A 20,660-nucleotide genomic window follows, 5' to 3' on the forward strand; every position below is an offset into this window, starting at 1 on the left:
ACACCCATTCACTCCTATCTCGCAGGCTGTCTGTTATATACATATTTATACTGTAATATACAGTACAAATGTAATATATATATATATATATATATATATATATATATATATATATATATATATATATATATATATATATATATATATATATATATATATATATATTTGTGTGTGTATTTGAATACTGTCGCACTTGTGGAACAGAAAAAGACCAGAAATTTGTACTTGGTAAATTCTTTACCAACCGCTGCTATCTTTGTCTAGAACTTTTTCGGTATTTTATATAGACATTTATATATTATATATATTTGTATATATATATGTGTGTGTGTGCGCGCGCTTACTTATGATTGTGAGTGTGATTGGTTAATTTCATCTAAACTTTTACAGACTTTTTTATTACGTTATGTTACCTCCACTGTACTCCCTTGGAATTTAATTTCTCTAAAGCCGACCTGATTCGTGCATACATATACGTAATCTGCGTACATTAAGTTGCACGCATATAGACACACAATCCCAAATTCAAAGACGCAGTTAGTAAATGAAATCTTTGCACGCGACGTTGCATTTGCAGTCTGTGCTGATGCAGCGTCCCTTTTCGTCAGTGCAGAATTTTTATTTACTTACTATTTAAACAAATACTTATCAGAAATTATGTCCGTTTTATTTGCAAGAAATTCTGTCCGTTTTATTTGCATATTGCTTTGTCATTTCGGTTTTGGTAAAATAGGGAGTAGATGTCTAAATATGCACCGTAGAGGTTGGGGGGCGGGGGGGCTGTTAATACCGTCAGCGAACCTCACGCGGTGTACTGTAGGCATTACGTGGGTTCTTTTTAGTGTTCCTTCGGCTAACAAAGTGCAACTGGGAGGTTTTCCTCCTCCTGTTACACCTTTCAAACCTTTCTACTCTCAGTTTCCCTTTCAGCGCTGAATGATCTCATAGGTCCCAGCCAGCGGTAGGCCTTTGGCCGAAATTTATATTCCAATTATTATTCCATTCTATATATATATATATATATATATATATATATATATATATATATATATATATATATATATATATATATATATATATATATATATATATATATATATATATATATATATATATATATATATATATATATATATAGAGAGAGAGAGAGAGAGAGAGAGAGAGAGAGAGAGAGAGAGAGAGAGAGAGAGAGAGAGATCTGTGAATACAGATGTCCTAGTTGGTGTTGTAAGTTACAGAAAATTAGGGAGATGATTTATTAATTATATCCTTTGACAGAAGTACCATTCAAGGATACAAGATTGATGGTAACTTTGGGTACCTTTTCTACCTATGCATACCAGTGTATTTTTGACCACTGTAGTCTACCATGATATCATACAGTTGACACATTTTGCAGACAAACCTTTGCCTCTCTCGACATGCAGGTGAACAGTAACTAAATGTCGCTGTGAAATATTTGACATATGGGGCGATAAACCATGCTTATTTGGGTTTGTGGGTGAGTGAGTGTGCTCTTTTTTTATTCCGCATAGTGGCTGTTGGACGGACAACACCCGTGAGTAAATGAGGGTGAAAATAGTGCTGAATTTAAAGAAGAGCTTGAACGTCAGCGGAAGAGGTTGATTTCCCCTTTCAAGATAAAAAAAAATCATAAGTCATGGCAATAAAAATTGGTTTTTACCCTGTCATATTTTTCCCAAATTGTATGTTTTCCTGGCGACTGCAAAAGATTCGGAAACTTACACAAATGAAAATTCTGTTGTGCATAAAGAGCGCTGGAGCATCCACGAATATCTTTCTTGGGGTAGATGGATTAGTTTTTTGCCCTGTGATCCTTCATACAACTTTCTGGAACCCTCTACCTCTGCTACTAGGATATATTTCCGATCTTCGTCGAAGAGAACATTAGAATTATTACTGATATCGATATTCTTTCAACTGTGCAGATATTTACTTGTTGGTCACCAAAGAACTTTTGCATTCAGTGGGCAAGTGTAGTTAGAGTTAGCTGTTTTCGTTTCCTAGTATAGTCGGCTTCTTTGTAAGTAAGAGATTGTACAGGTTTATTTCATAAGGAAACTGCCTTATTGTCTGTCATACGTTTCGAGCAACAGGTGGCAGTGGAATTACGTTTTTATGATACATATGATTTCACCATCTGGTATGATATGCTATGTAACGTTACCTCTGTTAAACAGCTTTTCCAGTTACTTCTTTACTTCTTTTCGTTTTTGATAAACTGGTGTTCTGAATAATATCCATAGTAACTGTGACTGTGGAACTTGTTTCTAAGCAACGTATCAAGCTCATGCTGTGGTTTCAAATAAACATCACATCTGGAGTTCGATACTGTAAAAAATGTAGTTGCAGTGTTGGTTATTGCACTAAAGAAAAAGGGAAATGATGACTGTGATCATTAAGCCTCTTCAGAATATCGATTCGCTTTTCGTTTGTTTATTAAAGCATAACTCCAACAGTGACGAAACTGACCTGGAAAGACATGTACGTGAAATGGGAATGTTCATTGCGCTGTAAAGACAGCTGTCCAATTATTCTCTTTGCATTGTCGCTAAGGTCCGTTCCGTGATCATATAAACAGACAGACGTATTCATACACGAGGATTTGTGCAACGTTTTGGACGAGAGTCCTCTTTTTCCATCACTTCGACCGCTTTCTTTTTTGATGGCCACTACTGCGTCGCCAGACTGTTTTTTTGTGGAATGAGAGTAACTTTGCATATCCAGTGACATACAGTAGGGGAAACCGAAGGTGGGCCTTCACTTGGGTTAAGAGAAGGGGGGGGATGATTCTAAGAGAGAGAGAGAGATAGAGAGGTGGGATGGGACGGCTTGGGGTGTGGTTTAGGAATGGTGTGAAATGCATGAAGCTGAAATATCCTTCAACCGGAATAACCCAGCGTCCCAATTGGTGGAAGGATTGGTAGGGTAGTGCTAGGGTATGGGGACTAGGGGACCATTAGCTTAACCCAATTGGAAACGAAATCAAATATACAACGATACAAGTGGACGTTCTAGATGAATAGTAGATTAAGCGATGAACATCCCAGTTCATAGCAGGATGAAATAAAATCCCGAATTTTTACTTTATCAGGAATGTGTGAAGATTTTTTTTTTTTTTTTTTAGCAAAACTAACTTTTTTTATTTTTTAATCTTTGGAGCTTTCTTTGCCTCGAAAATGAAAATATTCTGCTTGTTGGAATTGCGTAATTGAAAGAAAATTGATTAACAGGATGAATTCGTTGAGAGGGAGATGAAACACACCTACTCTTAGGAGAGATCGAAGAATTAAAAGAAAAAAAAAAAAGATTTTGCTTGTTTTTCGGTTTTTCCATTGTGAAGTAGAATTGCAGCATATGAGAAATGCCCATCAAAATTAGAAAAGGATTAAGGGGAATTGAGTGAGTTAAAGGTTTTCCTTTTTTTTTTTTTTTTTTTTTTTTTGAATGTACACATGAAACATTTGAACGGAGAAGGCGGATCTGAATTTTTTAAAGGAAACTATCAGAGTAATGGGGATTTTTCACATCGCGAATTTGCCAAAAATGAGCGATGTTGTTCGATTTTTTTTTCTTATAAGAGATTTGACTCTTAAAATGCGAAAATGCTTCACTAGTAAAGAGAATTTGATGTGAACCCAAGGAAATTTTGCGTAAAGATGTCCTACTAAAATGTTGAGCATAATGTAGAATGATAAGAATATATAATGGTGAAAAAGCGGTAAGGTTCTGTAGACCATGCCATACTATTGATGTGTATATCACGCTCAAAACAAGACTGAGAAATGTATTTATTTAACTGTCACTTTTTTAGAAATGTATTCATTCAGCTGTCACTTTTTGTCAAGTCTGATTACAGTGCGATGATATTCGACGAAGTTATGTTCCTGTTATATATTGAATTTCTTTTATTATCCATATCAGTCATTTAACTGATCATTGCACATTCTCCTTATAGTAAAATGTCCAGAAAGTGAAGATACAACTTGACACTGCTGTTCAGATAAAGCTCAAGCGATTTGATTCAGAGGAATTGTTCCAGAGGCACGCTCACAAGAATTGCTTCCCACTATGGTGTTAACAATAGCTTTTGTTTCTAAGCTAAACAAAAGGGCCACTGACTTAAGGGAATATCCTGCTATGAACACGGTGATCCGAGGAAATCCCTACAGGTCCCTGGAAGATTTGGACAGAGTTTCCAGTGACGTGACAAGTCACGACGGGGGTGTGTACGAGTATGTCGATAGCTGTGGAGTTTCTTTCTCTTTGGCATTTCCCATTACCGTTTTTGGTGGGTGAAACTGTTCGTGCCAGCAGCAGTCTTCGTTATCTGTTATTTATCATATCTATTGTCGACACTTACTTTTTTATGATTTTGTTTTAAATTGACTATTGCATACGCATGAAATACAGACACATTTGACAAATTTTTTGCCGGCGTCTGTTGTGGAGAGTTACTGTTGCCAAATTGACCGCCAGTTTATATCCATTTTAATAGTACCGTCTTTTATATCACTTGTCTGGTTTTCGTCTTTTCATTTGACTAGATGAAGCGAACGAACGGATGAAATATTTATGCTGGGAAAATGGCAGGTTAAAGGAAATTAAGAACCATAGACTGCATGTTGTTCAATATATTTTATATTTTTACAACTGTTAGATTGTATGATTTTTAATAAAAAAAAAAGTTCCTTACGTAGAATCTTTTTTTTATACAATTAAATGCTAATACGTTATTGCAAAAATTTCTGATTGGTTAAATTATAATCACGTTGAATCTGGGCTGATTTTTTTTCCATGTCTAAGAACAATAATAAAAAGAATCAGCTGTCCTCACTAGGGTTCAAAAGCTATGCATCTTATGTAAGAATGGAAGACTAAATATATTTTGTTTTACCTTCATATCTAGACGCTTAATTTATCCCAAAAATCCTGAAGCATTATTAGCTTCCCAGTTTGAGTCCTGCCAAGGGGCTGCGATGCGGATTTTTGTTTGACCTCACATTCGCTGGTATTACATGCTTCAGTTGCGTAAGGGTAAAGTAGGAACGGAAATCTCTGGGATGACGAGCATCTGATAACAGTAAGAATAGCACTACAAATTTCATGTTACAGGTCAGCAAGCTTGATTTATAATAATAATAATAATAATAATAATAATAATAATAATAATAATAATAATAATAATAATAATAATAGTTTAACAAGGTTTTGCTTGCATTTTTCGTCAACTGGATTAGCATTCAGCTAGGTCCTAAAGGTAGGTGGATTCCATGTACAATATTGTATTCCGCGGTGATTAGTAAGTCACATTGTGGACTGTGAACTACATACTGCTCATAAACAGATCCCGTGTGTCACAAACTCAAGAGTGAACCAAAGCATGGCATCTTTTATTCCATGCACTTTCAGATTGTGGATTTCAGTGCCTCCTTCAGTCACGATTCATTTAATGCACCTGTCAAATGGAGAGGTCTGTGGTTACTAAATTATTGAAGTCAATCAAGATAACCACGTTACGGTCTCGAGTTTGTTTTTGAACAACCTTATCCGGTTGGGTTTCTGCATTTATGGTTGTTACTCTGCAGTAGATTTCCTAAGAAAGTGGAAAGGATTTAATGACAGGATCGGGGAAAACGGTACCCTAAAGTAATTCAGCCTTAGAGTCCGTACCAGAAAGATCAAAGTCCTTAGAGTCAGTACCAGAAAGATCAAAGTCGTGGAGTCTCCCGGATCGTGGTGCATGCAAAGGATGGCGACCTGATTGAGTGTATGGTTGATTTTAAAAGGAAATATAATTTTATAGTAGGATGATATTCGAGCCAATATGAGGCTTCATAGTTAATTATGCTTGGGTTAGATAGCGATTGCATTTAATGTTGAAACTTACACGTCTAAAAGGAGTAAGACTGCCTTATTTCCCTTTCAGTTTTACGATTTCATCATCCGTAAAACGGAAATACCTTTATTAAGGGTATCTCTGCTGACCATCTGTTCCAAAGAAATTGATGAGGCAAGTATGCAGCTAAATAATAACTAAGTCTATATTTATGATGAAAACATTAAATAACACAGATGTGTTGGCCGTGTAACTTGAGTGTAGGGCACTGATAAGCTGAAGGTCGAAATCAGAGCTTGATTATCTACCAAAGGGTCCAAACATATACTGTAGGCATAGGTATGCAACTCCTAGTATTTATGTGCAAGTTGAATAAGAAAATCAGGTGTCAAATTATTAGGCACGAACGAGGAAGGTTAAAAAATGCTATATCCTTTTCCTGCGACTTGGATTTCATATTTGTTCCTTGAAACTTGCAAGAATTTTGTTGAAAAAATTGGATAATTAATATCACCATTCACGACGTCCTTATTTTGTTAGTTGCCAGTATTCCGGAACGGCCAGATGGTCGCAGGTATCCTTTAAAGGCATTCTTATACGTACAAGGTGGTCATATTGCTTGGACGGACTGTCTTGAGCTCAGACGTAGAAACTTCCCCAAAAAATCAGAGTAAATGCAGTAAGAGGTGGCTTTCTGCGTGTTGAGAGGCCGTTTGATAGTAGAAGAAACTCTCCTTCATCTATAAGGAACATTGGCCAGAATAAGTACCTTTAGAGAAGCGCTAATTTTGGGGAAAACTAGTAACTGATAGCTTTGAAATTGCGCGGCTGGGAGTGCGTCTTTTATTTGTAGAAAAATCTTGAATACTGACTGAGCAGGAATATCGCTATCCAGGAAGATCATGTGTTCGTATGGCAGATTTTTTTTTAAATATCCTCATCGTTTATCAGAGTAATAATGATTTCTTGTTATTAAGCCAAACAAGACACTTTTGGACACACTTGCTCTTGTAAACATTGAGTCCAAACGGAAAATACATGAAGAAATTCTCTGTTTTACATTTTGTTACTGTAAAAGGTTAGAGATTCTGATTCAGTGGGTAAATCTAAAAGCAAAATGTTAGAAAATCAAGAAGCTAAGAGGTCTTGGTTGGCTTAATATAAAAGAAAGCTTATATCAAGTGAATATAAATAATAAATTAACATTTCTTGTATTATGATCTAATTTACTACCGTTGTGACACATAGAAAAATTTGAAGTGACTAAAATAGAGGGTTTTATTGTCGTTCTGTAAGAAGCTCTCTTCTGATAATTACAATAACTGCGCTTCTTATAGTTCAGGACATCGTTTTATTTCATGATGAAAAATGAATTCATTTTTGAGCTTCGACGAAATGTTTGTGAAATATCCCGTCAGCATGCTGATGTAGAGGACAACCCTTTTTTCCTCTGCTTCTCCTTGAAATAACCCATTCCAAAATTGGTTTTCCTGGAATAAAGGGAAGTCCGAAGTTGTGAGACAGCGGAAAATGAAGCCTCAAAGTCCAAAGCCTCGGAAATGATAACAAAAAGGAAAAAATAAGTCTCAATCCTGCAACAGCCTCCAGTCAGCATGGAGCAGCAGCATTCTGCAATAGCAAATTGTCGAGGTAACCATGCAATCAAAGGCCAATTTAGGGCTTTAGCATTTTTACAAAGCAGACCTCAGCAAGGGAGGCATATTGATAAACCCGTTCTTTTGATCTGACAAATCGTACATTTCTGGCTTTTGCTCACTAACAAAGAAAGATGCAGAGGATCCGAAGGGCGCTGGAGAGAGAAGAGAGAGAGAGAGAGAGAGAGAGAGAGAGAGAGAGAGAGAGAGAGAGAGAGAAAGAGAGAGAGAGAGAGGTATTTACATAAATTGTTGTTAGCCTGATTTCAATTAGTATTTATTTGTTTCAAAAGAATTATTTATGCCATACTTTTTTTACATGAACATTTGATTCTTATGCATAGTACTGTTTCAGAATACAACCATTTGCTCAGTGGCTGAAGTTTAAAATGAAAAAGAAATCGATTTATATGTTTATGCACATACAGATAAACGGACACCACTTTCAATAATGAATAGCCTTTGAATGGGATAAGCAGTAACTCGAGTGAACTTCGCGATTTTTATGTTTCTTTAAAGACTGGAGGCATTTTTCCTTTACACCTTTGCATAACAGTACTCAGTTATTCTTAAAAGAGACTTCTTTATAATTATCTGACATTTATTTGAAGACTCAAGGGCCGATATAAGGGTAGTGTAGTCGCGATATTATCAGTGCTCTTCACCCACAAAACGTCACCAAGAAGTTGACGCTTCAAAATGCTTTAAGGTGACTGACTAGGTCTGCAAGAATATTTCTCCTAGTGCGTCACAATAGTTGAAAAATTTCTTCAGGGCGGAAAAAATATTGCAAAGTACGCCTCACGAATAAAAGAAAAGTTTGAAAAATTCTTTGGTGTTAAAAAAAAAAAAAGAGTAGAGATCGAGGGAACATTTACATTTGGATTTATGTTTTTTTTCTGTGTGCATAGTTCAAAGTGCTGCAGTTACTGCTTAGACTCTTTTAAGCTCAAACAATTTGCCGTAAATATTCTTGCGAAAATACTCGTTCTCATAAATTGCCAGAAGCATGAGTGTTATTGGATGCTGCGGGTTCCCTTTTTTGAAAGGAATAAAACCGCCAAGTTCAACGGTATTGGGTCAGAATTTATTAGATTATATATATATATATATATATATATATATATATATATGAGTATTATATCTCAGAAAAGAATTGATTTTTAAAAAGTTCGACGAATGATCCCACTTATTAGTACAAGCATCCAGGGTTTATGACAACAAAGCTGAAGCGCTTAAAAAAAAAAAGTCATTCGCAAAATACGTTTTTATTAACGAACAGAAATAAGGTCGGTGGAGTGAACGAATAAAATTAGCTGATGTAACCGAAGCCGTTGAAGCACGAAAATGAAACGAGTCCGAAGCGGACAGGGTTCTAGATTTGGAGGAAATGCTTGAGTAGAATGAGAGAATCCCCTACCTAAGATTTTTAGGGCTTCAATTGTCCCGTTTAACGACCGTGAGGGTGATTGCGTCGCTAATGTTTCTGGCCTTTCCCCGCCATCTGCACCCTTCCCCTCCCTCCTCCCCTCCTCCGCCTTGGGAATGTCTTTTCCCCTTTCTCGATCGTAGACCACCTTACCCACCCACCCCTACGATCCACCCTTCCCCTTCTGATATCCCCCTTCTCTCTCCCTCTGGAATATGGCCCATGTGATGAATTTAAACCCCCCGCATCCCCCATCCTTCTACAATTCAATTTAGACCCCGACCTATTTTCCAGCTTAGTAAATTACATTGATACCGACATGCTTATTGAATACAAAGTGGTCACCGGGCGGCTATTCTCAGCGAACGCCATTACCTCCGTCCGATTGCCTGCATCCCGCGACTTGGTACCCATTCCGGAGGTTTCGTTATTGTAACCAAGGAAGGGAAAAATTGAAATAACGCTCGGCAGGAGCATCGGAGAGGACGAAATGAACATGGCAGGTTTTCGGTTCCATTATTTTGGATGTGTTTTATTGCGTGCTTTTATTTTTCCTTCTCTCTTTCGTAGGCGAGGGTAATCGCGAGGAGTTTCACGATTTCTCTACTTTCATTCAGTGTCCAGATCGCTGGGTTTTGGTTTTTGTAGTTTTTGGTCATTATGTTTAAACAAAAATATTCTTCTCACAATTTATTTATTTATTTTTTTTTTACCCCCAAAAATGCAAGATTTTCTACGATAGCAGTTTCTAGTATTTGCTCAATGAAACATCGCGTAATATATATTCAGAAATATTTGAATGACTGAATATACTGTTTAGAAAGTCTCTTCCGCTCTGTGAGCTCGTAGGAATTTTGGATCAAGAAGTTGGTCTCACCATACAATATATCTATAAATACTTATTTTATGTGTGTATATTAGGAGAGAGGAAAATAGAATGATTGATTTTTGTCTTTGTACTTATTGCTGATTTTCTTTTTTCACCTCGTTTAGTATGGTGTGAGTTCTGATTAAAGATATTTACTTCGGTTCAAACTCATGATAATTATCTGTAATTACTCTGGGTTTCGTTTAGATTCTTGCCGATCTGTTTTATAGATTAATCTAGATCTGCCTGATTAATCAGGTGTCTATTTTATTTTGTGTTATTGTTATCACAGTGAATATGCCCCCCCCCCGTTTTTTTAAAGTATTCTTCATGAAAAAAGCTTAAATAATGAAAAGTACAAATTTCAGCCATGTTCACCGGTGGACCATCTAGGCATATCTAAACTCGAAAGTAAACGGATATTAAATTTTTGTCCGTGTGACTAAAGAAGGAAATGTGAAAACGAATGATAGTTTCTGCTTCGTATGCTTCCCATACCCGCCCACGGGGCCATCCGCAAAATCTATTTTCAAAAATGCAGCGAATGCATCAAACACTAACATAAAATAGTTATTTTTTTTTTTAGAGAGATAGAGAGAAAGAGAGAGATTTACAAAGAGAAGAGAGAGTTCTAAGAGTGGTTGGATAGAGAGAAACGGTGAGAGGACCGTCACCATTTGCAGGGATCTCTTGATAAGAGGAAGCGGAATTGTCAAACGAACAAATGCGAAGTAAGTGCGTGTGGATGGCCGATGAGAAGGGAGATTATTGCTTCTCCTAGTTCAAGTCGATGTCACTGAAATGACTCCAAGATTAATTTTTTAGGTTTTAATATCAACTGATTGTGGGTAAAATTCATGACGTTAAGAAAAACGGCAACCCGAATATTTCAGCATTCATTTACAAAATATAAGACATGAAAATGGGAATGGGAAACCACGGTCTCGTTCGCGTTTGAAGCCGAGTGAAGAAACGAAACCCAACGGAATAGTACGAAGTCTAGCAGAATTGGTTTGGGGAGAGAGAGAGAGTAGGGGTGGGGGATGAGGGGTCGGATCGGGGTTTGTGCTGTGTAAATGAATTAGCATAATGGGGCAATATTGTTCAGGGTAATAAGTTGCTCCTGTTTACATGGGCCGTCAAATTGAGCGCTACTGATGATTGCACCTTGCTGCGTTCCTCTGATGACCTGCACTTGTTAACCATCTGCCAAGCGACCTCTTACAGCTCACGACCCTACCGGTAGTTAACGATAGTTTGCCCCCAGACTACTATCTCTCTCTCTCTCTCTCTCTCTCTCTCTCTCTCTCTCTCTCTCTCTCTCTCTCTCTCACCGTTTGTCCCGGCTATTATTATATTTGTTGTGTGCGTCGTGAGGTCGTTCTCACACTACCTAGTCTCTTCAGGTCGTTTTCATAAGTTGTTTTGTTTAGTTTAGAAAATAGCTTGTGTTTCATTGCTTTGCATTCCATTCTTATGGAACGAAAGGATGAGGGAGGGAGGGAGAGAGAGAGAGAGAGAGGGCTAAGCTGGCTGATTGCAACTATTGTTCAAGTTAATGCTTTAAGAGAGATGCATAATATACAGGGCGAGGTTTATGAGAGGACTTGTGTGTATATTAATTGTATTTATAAATGGATATTAGACCGGGTTGTACGACAGTAGTTAACAGTGCTTTTAACAATAAAATGCTTAATATCATTAGTGATCACTTTGGTCGGCTATTGTTGCACTACTCTCTCTCTCTCTCTCTCTCTCTCTCTCTCTCTCTCTCTCTCTCTCTCTCTCTCTCTCTCTCTCTGTTTTGATCTGAGCTCTCTTAAAGATCTCTGATGAGCTTTCTTTGAAGTTATTGTTTCATCATTGCCGTATCTGCATCTCTTAGTACTGCGAATCCTTTGGCGTATGATGCTACCCTATCTTAGTAACGCTCAGTCGAAGCGAAGAAGAGTTGAATGAGGTAATAGTGCTTAAAACAGGTTATGGAATAGGTAGCTAATGAAATACTGATATTTGAATGAATAGAAATAATGAAAAACCTTGTTTCTCTTCTATACAGGTCGATAAGATGCCTTGATGCTTCCTGGTTAATTTCTCTTTCCAGTGACCTCTGTGACCTTTTTGAAGAAAACATTTAATCTCTGTGGGTTTCGGGGAAAATGGCTCATACTATATTTTCCAGTCAGCTTATTTTGGTCAGTGGTTCCCCCCTGCTCACGTCGTAGAGTCTGCAAGTAGCGACTACTTTTGTGCTTTTCGCTTTTGTAGGATAAGCTGGGCGCATTTTTTGTTGACGTCAGCAAAGAATAGAAATATACCGTATGCGTGTATTATAGTATCTGTTTTGCTGTAATGAGTGGCCAACCAGTCATCACATGTGTAGTGGAAAAAGGCAATTAATATAATGTTAAAGGGCTGTATGTATGAAAGAGAGAGACGACAAAGAAGAGGAGAAATTAAATATGCTACGAAAATAAGGAAGAGAAGGGACTTTAGACTGGGAGATGGATGATGGATAAGAGGGACACATGAAATGGGTGGAGAGAGAGAGAGAGAGAGAGTTGAACACCCTTTAGCGATGTTCATTAATTTTCGCTGCTTATTAAATTCTTTGGCCTCATTAGGGAAAGGATGGATTGATTACTCCTTCAAAAAATTCAGAGAGAGAGAGAGAGAGAGAGAGAGAGAGAGAGAGAGAGAGAGAGAGAGAGAGAACATACGTAACCAGTAGTCACCATCGCGGAGGGGGAAGCGCAGGAGAGAGGCAAGTCAATAGTTGGGTTCCAGCCCAATGGTTTATAAAATCCCATTACATAGTTGGTTTCCGGTCTGATAAAAGAACATTCGAATTGTCGGTGATGATGGTAAGGGAAGGGGGAGGGGACGGGGGATAGAGGGGGGAGTTTTTCCCTGGAGGAGGGAAGTAGGGAGACTGAAACCTATGTTTACGGTTTACGTCTACGATTCTTCCTTCACCGCAACTGCTCATGTGCCCTCCATGCTGGCTTCGTTGAGCGCTGGGTGGATGAACAGATGAACAGCCTCTTTGGCTACCTTGTCAGTTTATCATGTTCACGTCATTTCCGGCATTGACACGGCAACGGCAGGGATTTTTTCAGTCGTTTCTTTAGTATATTACATTAAATATAGTGAGTATACTTATGTATTTGGTATGATAATAACACGGAATATGGTACCAACAAGTCTTGAGAAAATCACCAGGAAAGCATAGTACATGAAATATACTGCTTATAGTTATATATTTGTCATGATAGTAACACGAGTTATGATAATAGCAGGTCTTTAGAAAGTCACTATAAAAGTGTATATGAAATATAAAGGATATCATTATATATTTGCCACGATACACACACACACACACACATATATATATATATATATATATATATATATATATATATATATATATATATATATATATATATATATATATATATATATGGATGTACACATGTACATATATATACATACACATATATATACATTTACATATACATATGTATATATTATAAAACATATTTATACATACACACACGCACCTTATTATGGTAAACGATTAGGGAAATGATTTCTTTAGTGTTATTTTAAATAAAGAAATCATATAGCCTCGATATCTATAATAAAGGCAAGGAAAATATTGACAGTAAGCAAGTGATAATTTGACCCACTGAATCTGTGAAGCCACTTACGTGTGGCTCTGAATTTCACATGAATTTCAACGGGGAACGACATATGATAATTTGTTCCTATAAAATAAAGTATTCAAATCTACAATTTCCTGTACAATTATATATTTCAACAAAACTTTTGCATAAATTTTCGCATATTTGGACGCATTCCCGTGTACTGATTTGTATGATTCATATAGTACGAAAACTTTTTTTTTAGTGTTCATTATTGGTCTGTATTAAAATATGCCAGGGCTGTTTTACAAGTGATTATTGATGAATAAGTTCTTTCTAGTTTCTAAGTCTTTTTATATGCCTTTAGTAAAATACATGCAATTAATAGGTAAGTTGAAGCAGATGAAAAATCGGGAAAGAAAATTTTCTTTATAATTTTAAACCATCATCGAAAGAGAAAGAAAAATCAAGACTCGAAGCTTACAGAAATCTGCTTTTGAAGGACTTATCAAGGTTCATTTGCTTCTCATTTGTAATCAGATTGGGCTAAATGAATGGTGTATAAACCTCGCTACCAAAAGGCTTTCCAGTAAATCTTTCCCTCTGCTACTTACCTGTATGAATATACGTGTGTTTCTTCATATCTGATTTCTGATGGAACCTTTTGCCGCAATACTGACAGGGATACGGGCGGGTATCGGAGTGGATGAGGAGGTGGGTGGAGAGCGTGGATGACCTCTTGAAGCACTTGCCGCACTGTTTGCATTCAAACACTTTCTCGGCGTTGTGCACCGCCCTGTCCAAAGGAAAAATGTTGCTTGTTTAATTAATATTGATTTCGTTCTTTGATGTCTTGACTCATCTTTTAGTGGCTATGGAACTGTATTAAATACAAAGGATTAATGGTTAAAGTTTGATCAGGTATTGTTTGAAAGCTGCAAGATGTAATTGTTTAAGGGAAACGAAATTGATACACTTGATCTAATAGGAATGGTTTTGATGAAAACGATACTTATAGTTTCTCTCTCTCTCTCTCTCTCTCTCTCTCTCTCTCTCTCTCTCTCTCTCTCTCTCTCTCTCTCTCTTTCATTTATTTACCTGTGCTGCGTGAGGCTGATCTCGTGTCCGAATGTTTTGTTGCAGTACTCGCAGGCGAAAGGCCGCTTCCCGTTGTGTGATCTCCTGGAGTGGACTTCGAGTCCATGGGGAGTACTAAACATCTTCTCGCATTTTATGCAGGAGTAGACGTCCCCAAGGGGCAGAGGTTTCACTAGCGAACCGTCAAGGGGCAAAGAACCGTGCCCTGGGAGGGACCAAGGGAAGAGGCTCTCCCCCGTGCCCATACTCCACGGGAAGGAATAATTCAGGGACGATGGGTAGGACACCGCCAGGCTGTTGCGATTGGCATCAAGGCTAGTCGAAGAGGACGACTCGCCGTCCTTCTTGAACAGAACCAAAGGGTGTGGCGGATAGAGGCCCAGAGGGAGGCTCGGTGGTCTTGGCAATTCCAGAAGCGCGTCCCTTGTTTGCAAAGGGAGGCCGGGAAGGAAAGGCCGTGTGATTGGAAACGTTGGCCCCTCCCTAGGTGATAGAGAAGGTGCTCCTAAGTTACCCGCTTCGCTAACTTTACTTGCTATTAGAGGTTCTCTCACCATGGAAGTTGTGCCTTCGTCAGGTTTCGAGGAGAGGTTCAGGGCTGTGCTGAATTCAGGCACGCAAGATCTCGACACCGTCGGCGATAGCTTGTCGTAAGGACTACAGGTGACCGGTGGGCTCTCGTCCCGAACTGCTGGCGGTGGAGACAGAGATCTGGAAGGCGACGACTTATCGCCAGCCTCGTCTTTTGTTTGCTCTCGAGTCACCTCTTGGGTTGGTTCCGGCAGAGGGATTTCTTCGACGCTGTCTACAACTTCGATGTGTTCCTCCTCTTCTTCGTCGTCCTCCTCTTCCTCTTTAGCTTTTCTGTGTCCGTCGTGGCCGTCGTCATCAGTCTGAGAGCCCCAGGGGGATAAACTCCGCCCGACCAAAGAAGAAATGGTGAAAGAAGTGCGCTCGTAAGATGATCTGGAAGTGGGCGTGGGCTCGCTCTTTGCCGAGCTGGAAGTGAGTCGTGTCTCGTTTTCAATATCTGCAGAAGACAAAGTAAAAAAAATACAACGTTAGATGTAATTCCAAAGCATACGAAAGCTCACAAAAGGAAAGCCCTGCCATGTTAATAAGTACAAATGAATAAAGAACATTATAAAAAAAAAAAGATTCCAGATATGTACGTAAATATGGTACGAAGTCAGTGTGAGTAAACGTCACAAACTTGTTCAGAACATGTGAGATTAGATTAGAAGTTCTCCAAAGAGGTATGCAAATAAAAACTCGTTTATATTCAAAAGAGAACGTTCGTAAAATAATAGACTAGACATTGTTCATACCGTGAGAGGAAAAGATGGGAGATCGAGAACGAAAATAATAATATTTTTTCAGAAATAGTAAATGAATAATTCCCCTTTCAGAGAACGCCCTCCCTCCTGCCCCTGAGTACACACCAATCAAAGAGGAGGTTTTCAAAGAGCTCAGATATAATTAGCATATCATGTGAATATGATTTCGGGCAATGCAAATCACACATTTATCAAAATATAATTATGCTATTAAAGCTAAATATTACTTTGACAGCTTTCCCTCCTGATTGATATGATTGCTTGGTTAATGAGATCTCATATTCATGAAAGTAGATTTTTGAATTATCGCTGAAATGCTTTTTTTTTTATTTTTACTTTGTATTTATATTTTTCACTCGTGGAAAATTGATAGCGTGTGCGATGTTAATGTTCTTGAGTGTTATAAAGCTTTAAGAAATTTATAGCTTTCAGAATAATTGCTTTAGTAAAATTAGAAAAAAAGGTTAATTGGATTTTGAACTCTTTCGTAATCTTTTGTTAGAGCATATTAATGGACGAGGATTTTAGATGATTTTCTGTTTCAATAATTAGATTTTCTCTTTCTTGTGGATGATCATATAACTAAATTATCTGAAATTCTAAATTCCACATTATTTTCTATAGAGACGGATACATTAGGAAATTATGTTAACTATTATTATTATTATTATTATTATTATTATTATTATTATTATTATTATTATTATTATTATTATTGCTTCTTTGTCATTTGACTTATTTACAAAAGGGCTGCATTAATGTCGAGATTAGGATGAGCATCGGTAATCATTATTTATACATTTTTGTTTCTACCGCAAAGAATGTTATGATACAAATTTATAATTACGTTCCGATTAATTTTTCTCGGCCTATACATATGACATCTTATCGGCAATCGAGAAATATAATCTTCTGGATAACGGTGCCTTGTGTTTACAACAAATGATAATTGTTTCTTATATCATATAACTAGCTTTAGATAGAGAGCATGTTTTGTTAACAAAACGCTGCTGCTACTGAAACGAAAGCCGGCCAACGCTCTTTCAGCGAATGGGAGTAAACGTGTAAACGAACGGACGAAAATCACTCAAATAGGAAAGAATGGGGAAGCCTGTGTATATGCCTTTGTGTTTGTCAGCTTCTCTGTGGTGTTTAGGGTGTCGTGATGATGGGGGAGGGGATCTTCTAAAGGGGTCTTGGGTGTGGTGGTGTGGACAGGTAAACACACCATCATATACACTAATGAGAAAACTCTACACAGAGGGTGGAGTGTCCAGGATCAACTTTCTCCGTGATTGTGCACACCAAAATAAACAAATTCTCTCTCTCTCTCTCTCTCTCTCTCTCTCTCTCTCTCTCTCTCTCTCTCTCTCTCTCTCTCTCTCTCTCATACAAATTATATATATATATATATATATATATATATATATATATATATATATATATATATATATATATATATATATATATCTGTGTGTGTATGTATGTATGTATGTATGTATGTATGTACATATATGTGCGTGTGTGTGTATTTACCCTTTTATTTTACAAGGTACGTCGTTGACATGTTTACCGGCTTCATAGGACGTATTAGAAGAATACTGAAGTAGGAATCTGTGTTTGTTAATGAAACTGTAAATTTTGATACTGCGAGGGTTTAATTGTTTTCACTGAGCTGTTATCGTGAAAAAGCAATTAAGGTACAAACATTCTTCTGTGACCCGTCGTCGGAATTGATGATTTTAGGAATATAAATGCTTATGGATATAGATAAGCTCTTTGACTTATAGATTTATTTCCTCAACAATGGTCTTATGTTGCAGGCTCTTCGTAAGTTTTTTTTTCGTATATTATGTAGTTTATTATAGTTTTCATATTGTTTTCAGTATATTGATCATTCGTCTTCTTTTATGCATTGTGTTTTGCCTATGAACAATTTCCTTTCCGCTGGTAGTATTTATATATTTAATTTTTGTAATGAGTATGTCATTATGTTTAGGTTTGCGTGTATATATTTTTCTGGGTACTTGAGAACTAAATTTTTCATTTTTTATTTTTTATATATTTATTATTGTTTTGTATTTGCAAATAACCGTTTTAGTGGATTTTTGTACCTCTTGAGTATTTTGCTGATATCTTAAAACATTTTAATGTATCTTTGCCTTTGTCGTTGTTACCTTTTTGCTTAAACATTTTCATTACGTAGAAGAGGATTATACTCTATACCATAATTCTTTACATTTCCTTATTTGGTAAGCTACACGATTCGTCTGTCTTCTCTAATAATATTAATGAAGTGAATTACGAATAGAATTAATCAAAGTTATTGGAATATTTTTTTTTATTTCTTATCCAAAATTACGTGTTCTCTAATAACAGTGAATAGCCAAAATATCCTAGTGAATTACTGGCTTAGTAGTTGCTTTTCGTCAGTTCACCCCCGTGCAGCCAGCGAAATATTCTACATTATAGCTATAGAACAGCAATATGACTTCAGAGTTATCCGTGAAGAATGTTTTGGAACAAACACTGCTAAGTTACTGTAGCTTCTGAGGTCGTTGGAAAAAAAGCGTCGTCACCGCAAAACAGTGCTTTCATCTTGAGAGCGCTCGGGTGCCGTGAGGAAAACGTTGCGACAGAAGTGTTCAATATTCGCCACGTCTCACCGATACATGAACAAAGATGTGGAGAACACAATGTCTGTGATCTTGAGTTTCCACTTATAGGAATGACGTCAGTATCAGAAGAGTTAGAAAGAGCTGGAAAGACTAATGGAGTTAAGATGATATTTTCTTGATTAAAAAACGTATCAGCGGACTTCTTTAGTCGCAAAAGGACCACGAACAAATTGCTCTTCTTAATATTGAAAGACATTTAGTAAACCAGTAGAGATACATTGTACAGTTGGTTTGTACATATAAAAATCTGAATAACAATGAAGCTAGTTAGTCTGAATCAAGAGCAACCCAGGCCACAGTCATTTGATTAAAAGGATTAGTTCAGTTTGTTTTATTGATCAACTTGATATTGTTGTATATACCTCATGTTAGCTTGCGTTAAATATAGTTGTCTTGAAACAGGACGAGATAAAAAAAAAGATAAGTTCAAGATAAAGCACTCATGAATTAATAATTGTGATGAAAATTACACCATGTTGGTGTTAGATCGAGATGTTTTCATTTCGATTAAAACATAATTAGCAGATGAAGCCAGTCATTGTTGAACAAATGAACAGTTGAACATTGCGACAATATTAAATAAAGTGGCTGTCAGTATTTTTCCTGATTAAAATGTTTTCACGGTTTAAATTCTGCAGTGAACGACCGCGAGTGCATCTGCTTGCTTTAGTATGTTCGTTGTGCCCCTTACTGGATGTTTTGATGTTGATTGGACAAAGACTGCATCGTATCTTTGAATTGCTGTGACTTTTCATGATGTTTTGCCTTGAAAGCCACTACTTCACCTCAAAGGATTCTGTTATTATTGATAATCGATAAAAGAGTATAATGAAGATATAGAAAAAAAATATCATTGACTTGGTATATTTCGGGAAAAGAGAGATACCTTAAAGTCTAGTCATGACAAAGAACAGAGTAAAAACTATCCAGTCAGATGTTTTGCTCAGAATATCATTATACCAGTCTCCTGTAGAACAGCTACTTTCCTTTATTACGTCAACACAAATTAAAATTTGGAATTTTCGTGAAAGAAAAGACAACGGAGCTTTCAAAATTCAGCTTTTAGCTAAGGTGACGTTCCTCAGAGATATGCGCACTTACTTTCTGAATTGAAAACTTAACTTTCGGAGATGCATTTCTAACAAGTTTGCCTCACTGGTAGACAGTCCTGTACTTTTGGTTTATTATTATTATTATTATTATTATTATTATTATTATTATTATTTATTATTATTATTATTATTATTGTTGTTGTTGTTGTTGTTGTTGGTGGTGGTGGTAGTGGTGGTGATGGTGTCGATGTTATTTTTATGTTAAAATAATAATAATAATAATAATAATAATAATAATAATAATAATAATAATAATAATAATAATAATAACCCTTGCCTTGCGACAGAAATCTTAATATCCTCATAAGGAACTTTTTTTTATCATCGCCAGAAAAACGTTTTAAGCCTAGAAAATGGTAAATACATGAAACAAAAGTAATTAGTCGAAGCAGATGAAAATGTGTATGATTGGGCTTCAACGGTCTGGTTTTGTATTTTGAACTGATACACTAAAAATTCCCCCAAAATTTGGTATTATGTATTTTTCTTAGCGATAGTAGAAGTGACATGGGTCGCCAATAAGCCCGTGTTCAAATACTCTACTCTTTGGCGTAGCTCTTTGACATTGCGTGCATCGCTGTATAAGAAATGGTTGTGCAACTATTAAAGAAAATTAGTGTTCTATTATTTTGGAATCTTTAGATGTTTTTCTCACTACGTAAAAACGGGTCTCAAATCTTAATGAATAGGGGAATTAACATCACCTCATCTTCTAAACAGTCTGACCTAAGGCTGACTATAATTAGGAGAATGCCAGCTAAACGTAAATTATTATTATTATTATTATTATTATTATTATTATTATTCCATCCGTTTCTGTACTAGACGATCACAGTATAAAAACCTAAGATTAAGAGAAAGTATGGCAATAGCTGCCGGTCATGCAGGGGACACTTCAGATCCAAATGAGGAGAAATGACAGATTTTATGAGATGTCGTAGAGACGCTGATTGATGCCCTCTACGCACGATATCTTCTC

At 36.8% G+C, this 20,660-nt stretch overlaps 1 protein-coding gene and 1 long non-coding RNA gene across 2 annotated transcripts in view; one reads left to right on the forward strand and one right to left on the reverse strand.

Annotated features, from left to right (window-relative positions):
* Positions 1-20,660, forward strand: part of LOC136848995 (uncharacterized) — a 360,950-nt gene that overhangs the window by 183,022 nt on the left and 157,268 nt on the right. The window lies entirely within an intron of this gene.
* Positions 1-20,660, reverse strand: part of LOC136848994 (uncharacterized) — a 299,705-nt gene that overhangs the window by 76,708 nt on the left and 202,337 nt on the right. The window contains exons 3-4 of the mRNA XM_067121816.1: positions 14,555-15,584; positions 14,071-14,252 (exon numbers count right to left, since the gene is read on the reverse strand). Coding sequence (XP_066977917.1) covers positions 14,071-14,252; positions 14,555-15,584 — 1,212 coding nt within the window. The remainder of the gene's footprint in view (positions 1-14,070; positions 14,253-14,554; positions 15,585-20,660) is intronic.

The sequence above is a fragment of the Macrobrachium rosenbergii genome, chromosome 20, assembly GCF_040412425.1.
Source record: "Macrobrachium rosenbergii isolate ZJJX-2024 chromosome 20, ASM4041242v1, whole genome shotgun sequence".
Lineage (NCBI taxonomy): Eukaryota > Metazoa > Arthropoda > Malacostraca > Decapoda > Palaemonidae > Macrobrachium > Macrobrachium rosenbergii.